The sequence below is a fragment of the Phacochoerus africanus genome, chromosome 2, assembly GCF_016906955.1.
Source record: "Phacochoerus africanus isolate WHEZ1 chromosome 2, ROS_Pafr_v1, whole genome shotgun sequence".
NCBI lineage: Eukaryota > Metazoa > Chordata > Mammalia > Artiodactyla > Suidae > Phacochoerus > Phacochoerus africanus.
The window spans coordinates 110820686-110832862 of record NC_062545.1 but is presented as its reverse complement, the minus strand read 5'-3'; the positions used below and the strand labels follow the sequence as shown (position 1 = coordinate 110832862).

At 41.5% G+C, this 12177-nt stretch overlaps 1 protein-coding gene across 6 annotated transcripts in view; it reads left to right on the top strand.

The window, feature by feature from the left end:
• Positions 1-12177, top strand: part of APH1B (aph-1 homolog B, gamma-secretase subunit) — a 214118-nt gene that overhangs the window by 1877 nt on the left and 200064 nt on the right. For all 6 annotated transcript variants that reach the window (XR_007133044.1, XR_007133043.1, XR_007133042.1 and 3 more), the window contains exons 3-4: positions 4634-4704; positions 5469-5591. Coding sequence is in view for 2 of the 6 variants with exons in the window: in XM_047766067.1 (XP_047622023.1) it covers positions 4634-4704; positions 5469-5591 (194 nt within the window). In the remaining 4 variants the exon portion in view is untranslated. The remainder of the gene's footprint in view (positions 1-4633; positions 4705-5468; positions 5592-12177) is intronic.

The following is a 12177-nucleotide window of genomic DNA, read 5'->3' as shown; positions in this document are numbered from 1 at the left end:
TATGGAGGTTCCCAGGATGGGGGTCGAATTGGAGCTGTAGCCACCGGCCTACACCACAGCCTCAGCAACGAAAGATCCAAGCAACATCTGTGACCTACACCACAGCTCACAGCAATGCTGGATCCTTAACCCACTGAGCGAGGCCAGGGATTGAACCCACAACCTCATGGTTCCTAGTTGGAGTCGTTGCCACTGCACCATGACAGGAACTCCAAAATGTTGAGCATTTTAAAATGTGGACATTCCCTCCTTCCTTCACTCAAAAAATTATTTCTTGTGAACTTGCTCAATGTCATGCACTACCCTAGGTACTAGGGATACATCATGATGAAAGACAGTCTCATGGAGGTAATATTACAGTGGGAAGGACAACAACTGAATGAGCAAGAAAATACATTGTATATTAAAAGATACTAAGTGCCATGGAGAAAAAGAAGCTAGAGAAATAGTCATTGAAACAACAAAACTGATTCAGCCTAGAATTTATAAGTGCTTCTCAAAGTTCCCATCATAGCTTAGCTGTAACCAAACCAACTAGTACCCATGAGGATGCAGGTTTGATCCCTGGCCTCGCTCAGTGGGTTAAGATCTGGTGTTGCCATGAGCTGTGGTGTAGGTCGCAGACGTGGCTCAGAACCTGTGCTGCCGTAGCTGTGGTGTGGGCCATCGGCTACAGCTCCAATTCAACCCATGGGCTGGGAGCTTCCATATGCTGTGGGTGTGTGCCCTAAAAAGACTAATAAATAAAAAACTGTAAGTGCTTCTCCTTGACACTAAAATAGATAATTCTTAGGGCCATTATGCCTTCCATTGTTATGATGGTGCTAGGGGGAAACGGGTTTGTTTTGTGTATGTCACATGATTTCATGTCCATAATAGGAAATACATTTAAGAAAACCTATGGGCATGAGTTCCCTTTTTAGACTAGAAAGTAGGTCATCTGTAGGATCCACGAGGACCTCACATGAGACCACTTTGAAACACCAGGCTTGAACTTGGAACCATATCTTCTTTCAGGCAGTCATAAGGTTGGCTCTGATTATGTAGTGAGTCTTAGTTTGTAGAGTGATAAACATGCTATGTCTTTTCTGCAAATGAGATAATTAAAACACTTTATGAATTTCATGGATCCAACCAAGACAGAACCTCATAGCATCTGTATAGTAGGCTTCTGATAATTTGTTCTTGCCAGTATGCCAGCCTTCTGTATTTTTTCTTGTTGCTTTTATAACAGATACTGAAATTTAATAATGAAGCAGTTTAAATCACAAGTAGAAAACCAGGAAGTGGCGTTCCCGTCATGGCTTGTGGCTCAGTGGTTAATGAACCTGACTAGCAATCTTGAGGATGAGGGTTCGATCCCTGTCCTCGATCAATGGGTTAAGGATCCAGTGTTGCTGTGAGCTGTGATGTAGGTTGCAGACACAGCTTGGATCTGGCGTTCCTGTGGCTGTGGTGTAGGCCAGCGGCTACAGCTCCGATTCAACCCCTAGCCTGGGAACCTCCATGTGCTGCAGGTGCGGCCCTAAAAAGACAAAAATAAATAAAAATGAAAACCAGGAACCCATTGCTTAGAAGAAAAAGTTGTATCTTAGAAAAGTTTTAAAAATAAAATTTCCATTAGTTCATGGAAATATTAAAGGGCAACAAAAATCAAAGACAACATTTCAGTTTCTATGGGAATACAGTATCCTTAACAGATGGACAGTCAGCTGTGGTTGAATGTTTCTGGTACGAGCAGTTACTACCATTCCAAAATTTAACTAGACCATGTTAAGGTAATGAGACACTCCCTCTTTGTGACCTCTGCCTTATACAGGCAAATGCAGTCTCTGTCACACAGCTGTCATCTTGTCTCTTTGAAGGCTGAACATTCCTCGTGTCTTCACCTGGCCCTCAGAAGTCATGGACGTGGCTTCCAAACCTATTCTGGCCCTGTTCTTTTATGTCAGTGGACACACCCCTTTTTGTAGGCCTGGCGTTTCTCTGAGCTGGGAACACAGCACGGTACCCTGCTGTGGTCAAAGTAGTGCAGAGAGCAGGGCCCTTCCCACCCCTGACGGGGCACCAATCTCTTAGCAGCACAGCCTTGGGGCGTGCTGGATTTTCCCATCACCACACCAACACCACTGGCTCCTGTTGGTTTTGCCTTTTCACATATGGTGGTTCTAATTTGAAACAAAGTTAATTTCAGTGAATTTTCACACTTCAGGATTTGGCTTTAGTTACCCTTTGGGACTTGAGGTTCCTAAACCTCACTTACCTGGAGCGACTAAGTGGGTGCCTGATGTTTATCACTATTGTTTCTTCGGCGTTTCCACCTGAAAAGCAACTCCTTATTGGCACTAACCTAAAGTTCCGAAGGGCTCCAAGCTGAACCTGGGTTTCCATTTTTAATGAGGGCAGTAAGGGCGTAGGGCACCTGCAGAAGGAATTAACCGCATTCAGTCTGCAGGCTCTCACGCCAGCAAATTGAGAGAAGCCACTTTGACTTCTGAGGAAACCACGTTTGCTCTTCTGAAAGGACCTTTGGAGATTTGCGAACAAATAGGGCAAATCTGTATTAACAGGTGCCTTTGTTTGCCTTTACAAAATGCATCTGCAACAAGCCTTTGGAATATGGTACAATGTTTTCCTAGCACATTTTAGAAATACTGAATGTTATGTAGTCCTATGTTAAAACAAGTTTGAGAATTACTATGATACTTTATTTATGATTGACATTAATTAGATACATTTAAGTTGCTCCCTTGGGCTTCAGTACATTCAAATATAGAAATTTAGGTTTTATCAATATTTTAACTATCTCCACTGCCAAAGTAGGTTTTGAGCTTTAAGGTTCTACCTCTATCAGACTTTGCTATCTGAATTTGGTGCCAAGATTAAAAGGTGAAGAGCTTGCACCAGTTGTTTTATGTACGTGGAATAGAATCAACACATGGAATTGAATCAGGATTTATCATTGCAGTCCAGTGTAAATTTATTTCATGGCTTAGGCCATAGTAACAGTATTTCCTCTCAAATGAATGAATTTTAACTTGCAGCCTGGCAAAGAGTTGCACCATGAGAAGTTGATGTGTGACCACAAGTGATAGCTCTTTCTATGTTAATTTTAAAAAAAAATTACAAGTTATAGTCCTACCTGTTGCCTAAAACATATATTAGAATTTTTTGGCTTGGATTGAAGCTTTTGTAATATAATACAATTGCATTATAATGCTGATTCCATACATATAAAAATCATTTATAGAAAAAATATTAAGATAACTATTGTTATAATTTCTTAAAAGGCATAGGTCTATTTTTTTACAGTTTCTAAAATGGTGCATTTTATTTTTGGCATGGTTGGAAGTCCTTGGGCCAGGGATCGAACCTATACCTCTGCTGTAACCAGAGCCACAGCAGTGACAACACCAGATCCTTAATCCACTGTGCCTCAGGAAAACTCCTGAAAAGATCATTTCTTACTGAGCAGTAGTCTAATGTTTCATTCAAGTATTCATTTTTCTCCCTTTCTGAGGATAGCATTTTATTCTTCCCTGGTTACCTCTTCCATGAAGTCTGATTGGGGATATGAAACAAATCATGTTTAGAATCAGAAGACTATATGATTAAATATCCATGTGAGAGTTCAGACCATCAGTAGTGTAGGATTTAAGAGGAAGGAGAGATGATGCGAGTGGTTATCAATCATTGATAAAGATGGCTTCTTTGAGAAATTGTTGCTTGAACAAGATGTTGAAGAATGAGTACCATTTAGATTCCATGGCGCAGAAGGTAGAAGGGAGGGTGGCAGAGTAAGTGTAACGCAGGTGGAGGTGCAGCAAAGTACAAAAGATGTGGAGCTGAAGGTACAGTACTTTGGGAAGAGGAAAAATTCAGAGTGGTAGATGCCTTAGGATATTGAATTAATACTAAACTCAGTCATAAGTATTGCTTTCTTTTTCATATTAAACTCAATCCCTGATGGCTTGTTTTCTTCTATTATTTTTTCTCTTCTTTGTGAATGTCAGATAAAAGGTAAAAGTTGGTTGGAAATTTTGGTTGATTTTAGTTAATTGAAAAGTTGCTGGATTTGTTTAAGTGGATTATATTTTTTTCTATTTTGTTTTATTGCCTTTTGAGAGCCGCACCTGTGGCATATGGAGGTTCCCGGGCTAGGGGTCAAATCAGAGCTGTAGCCTCTGGCCTGCACCACAGCCATAGCAATGCCAGATCCTTAACCCACTGAGCAAGGCCAGGGGATCAAACCTTCATCCTCATGGATGGTAGGCAGATTCATTTCCACTGAGCCACGACAGGAACTCCAGATTTTATTTTATTTTATTCTATTCGATTTTAGTTTGGTTTGGTTTTAGGCTCTGATCAGATCAGAGCCACAGCCTTGAACTAAATAAGCCACAGCTGTGATAATGCTGGATCCTTAACCAGCTGTGCCGGGCCAGGGATCTAACCCACTTCCCAGTGCTCCCAAGATGCTGCTGATCCCATTGCACCACAGCAGGAGCACCTTAAGTGGATTTTAGATTTAGAGTATTACCTCCTTAAAAGCCTATGTATGTGGATTTTAAAATCTTATGTATTTTTCTGATATTCTACTTTAAAAAAAATTATCTGTGTGGTTTTATTTTAGAAAGGCCAGTGAAGGTTTGAAGAGTTTAAACCCAGATGAGACAGCACCCTCTATGCGATTGCTGGCTTATGGTAAGTTAGAAGTGCATAGTGTCATTGAGGGGAAAAAAATCAGGCTTGGCATAAAAGCCATTTTTATCTCTTACATCTTTAGAGATTTCAGGTAGTATTTTACAACTGCCTTGGCCTATTGGTGTACATTGTCTATTTTTCTAGCTTTCCAGGGCCCTTATGTAAAGGAAAGTAATTGCAGGTGACCTTTATCTGTGTGTCCATTAAATAGACAATTAGGTTTTTGAACATGTATATACTCCAGTTAAAAATTTCTAAATAGTGTTACTGTTATCTTCTCTGGGTGGTTACCATGACTTTGGCCTTGCTGGGCAAACTCTTCCCAGAGTGTATTTTTCTTTTAGAATTGGCTTTAAAGATTGGACCCAGGGCCCTATGTTGGGTCACCCAGCTTGACCCAGGATCCCTCCTTGCAATATGGTCACCCCTTGAGCTCAGTTGCATCCAGCTTAATTCTCCAAATTCTGTTCTCATCCTTCTGCCTTCCCTATGGCTTCTGAGCCTTTCTGAATCTCTTGCTCTTCCTCTTCATTTCTCTGCTACAGTTCACTATCCATTTCCTGTCCTCTTTTTCCCCCGTCCTCTCTGGGTTCATCATTGAGTCAAGCACTAGCCTTTTCTGAGCCAGCTTTCTCCACTGCTTCTCCTACCTCCTGTGCACCCCTTTTTCCTGCAACAAAATAGTGTTCCCTAGTCCTTGGACATTTGATTTGGAGAATATCATAGCATGCATCAGGTTTAACAGTGTTTTCCTTCCTCTTTAGTTTCTGGCCTGGGCTTTGGAATCATGAGTGGAGTATTTTCCTTTGTGAATACCCTGTCTGACTCCTTGGGGCCGGGCACAGTGGGCATTCATGGAGACCCTCCCCAGTTCTTCCTAAATTCAGGTATGTGTCTTGTAGCTGTGAATATTCAGGCTTCTCGTCTAAGTGATCATCCTTAATGGAGTTCCCTGGCTTAGTAATTCCAGTGAATAAAAATTTATTTTATACTTTCCAAAGACAAGATACTGTTAGACACTGTGTAAAAAAGGACCTAGGAAAATTAGAGTATTTTAGAATTTTATATTACTTTTTTATTTTGGCTACGCCTGCAGCATGTGGAAGTTCCCAGACCAGGGATCGAACGCACACTACAGCAGTCACCTGAGTTACAGCAGTGACAGTGCTGATCCTTAACCTGATCTGCCATGAGAGAACTCCATTTTAGAATTATAGAGTGGAATTTACCTTGCATAAAATTTATTTTTTCTGTTACAATAATGTTGCTGTATAGTTCATATAAGTGAATTTTTGCAGACTATTTGGTTTTTTTTTTTAATTAGTAGTTTATCTTTAGTATAAGCCCTAATCTTGAGTTCATTTGTCATCTTGGCTGTTTTGGGGGATAGGAAGTATAATTTAATCTTGAAATTGGGAGGGGAAAATAGTTCTTATTTAATGTGAGGTAAGGTTGTATCTCTAAAAGTGTATATTTAGGGAGTTCCCTTGTAGTGCAGTGGGTTAAGGATCCAGTGTTGCCACAGCTGTGGCTCAGGCTGCAACTATGGCGCAAGTTCAATCCCTGGCCCAGCAATTTACACATGCCATGGGGTTGGCCAAAAAAGAGTTGTATATTTAAACATAAATATCATTTAAACTATAACAACCCATCTTCCCTGTTCCTTAAGAACTGGAACAGTAGCAGGAACTTAGAGTCACTTTCTCCTCCTCACTCCTCCTCCACAGGTAACCATTGCTCTGATTTTGTGTTAAGTCCTTGGGTTAGCCAGGTCTGAAAGTTAGGTGTTTTGTTTGTTTTATTGGTGTGTGTGTGTGTATGTGTAGAGCCATGCTGTGCAGCAGCTTGATGTGGGATCCCCAGACCTTGGATTGAACTCAGGCTACAGCGCCGAGTCATAACCACTAGGCCACCAGAGAATTCCCTGAAAGTTAGGTTTTTTTTTTTTTTTTTTTTTTTTTTTTGCTATTTCTTTGCGCCGCTACTGCGGCATATGGAGGTTCCCAGGCTAGGGGTCGAATCGGAGCTGTAGCCACTGGCCTACACCACAGCCACAGCAACTCGGGACCCGAGCCGCATCTGCCACCTACACCACAGCTCACGGCAACGCCGGATCGTTAACCCACTGAGCAAGGGCAGGGACCGAACCCGCAACCTCATGGTTCCTAGTCAGATTCGTTAACCACTGCGCCACGACGGGAACTCCTGAAAGTTAGGTTTTTTAACACATATAGATGTTTTACTTTCATATATGTATCTGAAAACAATTAATATTTAGTTTTCCTGTTTTTGAGCATTTAAAAATAAATTCTATATTCTAAAAAAAAGAAATAGGAAAAAATTAATAGATGAATTGACCTTTATCCAAAAATAGAGGTAAAGGGATCAACCCATTTCGAACTGCTTTTTTGTCCAGCAGATAAACACTGTCCTCATGATGCAGTGATCACACATTTGAGAGTTGACAATGTGCATAATTAACACAAGAGCTCCCCTAAATTCCACAAGAAGAATCTTGTGAAAACATAGTTTTTGGGAGTTCCTGTCGTGGCTCAGTGGTAATGAACCCAACTAGGATCCATGAGGACTCGGGTCGATCCCCAGCCTTGCTCAATGGGTTAAGGATCCAGTGTTGCCATGAACTATGGTGTAGGTGGCAGACTCAGCTTGGATCCTTTGTTGCTGTGGCTGTGGTGTAGGCTGACAGCTGTAGTTCCATTTCAGCCCCTAGCCTAGGAACCTCCATATGCCATGATGCAGTCCTAAAAAAAAAAAGCGAAAATAAAAACATAGTTTTTGGAAGTCCCACTTAATTTTTTGTCTTCACAAGTTATATTGTTGAAATAAGTGACCCAATGCATATATTCTTTTCATTAAATCCTATAAAATTGGATTGTGATGATCATTGTACAGCTATAAATGTAACAAATTCATTGAGTAATAAAAATAAATAAATCACCATTAACGTCTTTACTCAAGTGATTTCCCTCTCCAAGGAGCTTATCTTTAGAGAGAATAAGACCAAAACATTGCTTAAGCATTTTAATGCTGTTTAAGATGATAATAGAAAAGATATAAGGAGGTGTGACTAAGGTAAAATAAACAGTTGCTGCAGTTGTTGAGACATCCTGCATGTTGTAGTGATCCCCAAACCCAGTGGACACTTGTTCATCATTTCATTTCTGGCCTTGGTATCTATCCCCTGTCTAGATGACTACCACTAACACCCCAACTGATTAGTCTTTCCTCAACACGCTTTCCATGGGACTCCATCATGCGTACAGCCTTCAAACAAATCTTCCCTGTACAAGAATGTATAATGGCTTTGCAAGGCCAGCAGCATGATAAAGTCAAGGACCTTCACATCTGGCTACAAGTTAGAGGATGGGGAAGTATGTTAATGGGTCATACTTATTTCGTGGTGCCTCTGACATAGCAAATTATCTCCCTTTTAAACATTCCATAATTAGAATATTACAATTAATATTACCTAATTATGAGTATTAGGTTTTAAGATAAAAAAATATATTTATTTATTTATTTTTGGCCTTGCCCATGGCACGTGGACGTTCCTGGGCCGGGGACTGAATCTGCTCCACAGCAGGAATCCAAGACACTGCAGTGGCAACGCCAGGTGCTTAGTCCACTGTGCCACAGGGAACTTGAGTATTAGGTTTTTAGAATGACTGTGATACTAATAGCTAAACTCTGTCAGTGTCCAATATAAATTAATAAAACATAACCAGGAGGGGGCGTTACTACTACAGTTTTCTATATTTTCTTAAATGTGTCCCCTGTTGCATAAGCACTTTTCTTTTGGTTCTCATATAGCAGTCTCCTAATGGAACTTACTTTTCTACCAGCTTCTTTCACTAGATGGTGCTAATTCCCTTTAGTGAGCAAGGCTGTTTTCCTAACATTGGCTTAAAATGATTCTTTAGAAGACAGTCAAAAATGTGCTAGCAGTGTAGGGATTGTATACATGACTTCTATAAATTCAGGTGGATTTATAGAAGGATCTGATGTAGATGCGGCTCGGATCCTGTGTTGCCGTGGTTGCAGCATAGGCTGAAAGCTGCAGCTCCTTTTCAACCCCTAGCCTGGGAACTTCCATGTGCTGCATGTGTGGCCCTAATAAAAATGAAAAAAAAAAATTGGAAGTAGGCAGTTCTTATGGAGAATGTGCTGTTAGAGTGGAGACTTAAAGGATGAGTGGGGGTAGACAGGCAAAGCAAGGAGATCGCCAGGGACGAGAGTTCCAGGTGGAAGGAAGAGGTCCTCCTTGTAGTCCTGGAGGTAAGAAAGATGGTTGTTCACTGGGCAGAGGAAGAACTGGACTTCCATCTAACTCTCAATGTCCTCATCTTTCAGCAGTGGCAAAAATAATACCTAGCTCAGGGTTGTAAAGAAATAAATGAAATTAGAGAGTATATATTTAAGGGCTGTATAAATTATAAAATGGCCTAAAGGTAGAGAATTTGATTCGCGTAGACTAGAGTTCAGAGAGAGGCTAATTTCTCTAATTTATGTGTTATTGAAGTTTATCCCTCTGAATTGCCTCCTTTATGTTTCAGTAGAAAAATGTCTTTAGTACTCAGTAAGGATAGCTGATATTTTATTTCAAAACTTCTGCAAACCATTTCATTTAGAGTATATTTTCTTGGCAGTGCTCTTATCTAGGTAAGGTTTTAAACTTTCGAGCTGCTAAACCTTATACTAGGAGAAATCATTGTGAGTCAGACCACACATGGAGTACTGTGCTCAGTGCTGAGCCTTTGATTTAATAGGAAAATTGAAGAACTGAAGCTGGTGTAGAAGAACATTGTCAGTGTGGTGAGAATTCTAGAAGCTGTGCTTGAAGGAGAGAGTGATATTGAGCTTGAAGGAAATTAAAAGGGGAATATGGGAGATTCCATTTTTGTCCATATTTGTCATTCCACTGTGATAGAATTATACATCCAGACTCTTGCATGGTCTTAGGGTGACTGTAAAAGCCTACCTCTGATGTTGAGCTCAGTCCTATGACACTGAGCACTAGTTGGATATAAGTGGATGTAAGTCAGAAGCTTAAAAATCCATGTGCATAGTTGGGCCTGCCCTCTTGGGCTCTGGGCATGTGCCAGAGAACAGGCCCCACATGGTTAGTGCCCACTTACTGGACCACAGAATGAATGAATATAGGGCAGACCGGGGCTCAACCTTCAATGAGAAGCCAGACCCAGCTGAACCCAGCCTCACTTAATCAGCCAAAGCACAGTCTTCCTATAGACCAATGAGCCCTGAGAATGAATCCTTGCTGTAACCCAGTTCTTTTCATTCATTCACTTTTCTTCCCCCACAATGTTTTAAATATAATCTCTGTAGTGTGGCAGCTTGGTAAACATTTGGACTTTTGAGAAAAAGCACTCTGTATGCAAGGCTATCTCAAATAACTACCAACTCCAAAGTGGCAGAGAAACTATAACATTATTAACCCCACAGAGAAAATGACCGACAGTAGTGCTTCATGTGCAATTCTTATCCTTTTCTGAATTTGTTAGAATCTTAATTTCTTATAATAAATTATCACAACTATCATGGCTTATGACACAAGGATAGTCCATATGCTGTAATATATCACTGATTTTGTCACAAGTACATATTTTCATATCAGTGTCATAGTCTTCAGCTGCTCAAATAATTGAGAATGGAAAATTATACTTTTGCAATGTCCTGTCCCCAGGCCTTGGCCTATTAAAGGCTTCAAGGTAGTCTTTTTTGTGTGTGTGTGTGTGGTCTTTTTGCCTTTTCTAGGGCTGCTCCCATGGCATATGGAGATTCCCAGGCTAGGGGTCTAATTGGAGCTGTAGCTGCCAGCCTACACCACAGCTCACAGCCCCGGATCCTTAACCCACTGAGCAAGGCCAGGGATCGAACCCGAAACCTCATGGTTCCTAGTTGGATTCGCTAACCACTGTGCCACGACGGGAACTCCTTAAGATAGTCATCTTTAGGCTACAAACAGGCAGCTCAGTGGTTTGCTTGACAGAGTCTGGCTGAGAGAATGACACAGGCTATGACTCTTCCACACATGTTCTGGCTCTCCCGCTGAGGCACTTACGTCTGTTTTACCCCGTGGCTGGGTGGAGAGCCCCTGCTCACTCCTTTGCAGCTCAGGCAGCCTCATGCCCATGCATCTCTTCAGGCCTTGTGTTGTCTTCACATGTGAATTGGTCCTTCTTTTCTTTATCTATTGCTACCTTTAAGTTTTGGTGTTTTTGGTATTTGGTTTCTTTAGTGAATCATACAGAGAGAATTTTTTTTTTTTTTTTTTTTTTACAGCTGTGATGAGCAGGATACTACCCTGTAAAGGTGACTTGCATTGGGAGTTCCTGTTGTGGCTCAGTGGTTAATGAGCCCAACTAGTATCCATGAGGACTCGGGTTCGATCCCTGGCCTCACTCAGTGAGTTAAGGATCTGGCATTGCTGAGAGCTGTGGTGTAGGTCGCAAATGCGGCTCAGATCTCCTCTTGCTGTGGCTGTGGTGTAGGATGGTGGCTGCAGCTCCATTTCTACCCCTAGCCTGGGAATCTCCATATGCCATGAGTGCAGCTCTAAAAAAAAAGAATTGGTAATATTTAAGCATATACAACCACAAGCTTATTAAATTTTAATTAGCATGAAAAAAGACAAAAAGGGGACTTGCATTGGGAAAAAGTAATGTTTTGAGTCTTATTTAGTATAGTCTCTTCATTCATTTAGTCCCATAGGAATATATGTTTACCCACTACATCCAATGTTTATAAATTTTTTTTTTTTTGTCTTTTTGCCATTTCTAGGGCCGCTCCCTCGGCATGTGGAGGTTCCCAGGCTAGGGGTCCAATCAGAGCTGTAGCCACCAGCCTACGCCACAGCCACAGCAATGCGGGATCTGAGCTGCATCTGCGACCTACACCACAGCTCACAGCAACACCAGATCCTTAACCCACTGAGCAAGGCCAGGGATCGAACCTGCAACCTCATGGTTCCGAGTCGGATTCATTAACCACTGAGCCACAATGGGAACTCCCAATGTTTATAATTTGAAAGAAAAAAAACAAAAACAATCCCACCTTCAGCTTTATTGAGCCTGGCTTTCCTAGGCAACCTCAGCTTTATCCTCTGCACCTCCATGGCTGTGCTGGGGTGGGAGGTAGAGGGTGGGGTGGCAGGGTGCTGGAGTCCTGGCCTTTACCGACCCATTCTGTGCCCACCTCTCACTAAGGATGCTGTCACTACTTGTACCAGCTCACTCTGCTACCTCTGCACAGCTCTTTTGAAGACACATGTTCACGTCAGGGCTGCTGCATTGCACAGTTTCTGGGGGAGTTACACTGTAACATTTTTCATTGGTGTACTCCGAGGTTTTCCAGAATTATTCCTTGAACACCTCTTAGCCAAATTTCCCCAAAGCATACTTTTCTCTTTTCATTTTTTGAAAGTTTTCTTGAGGT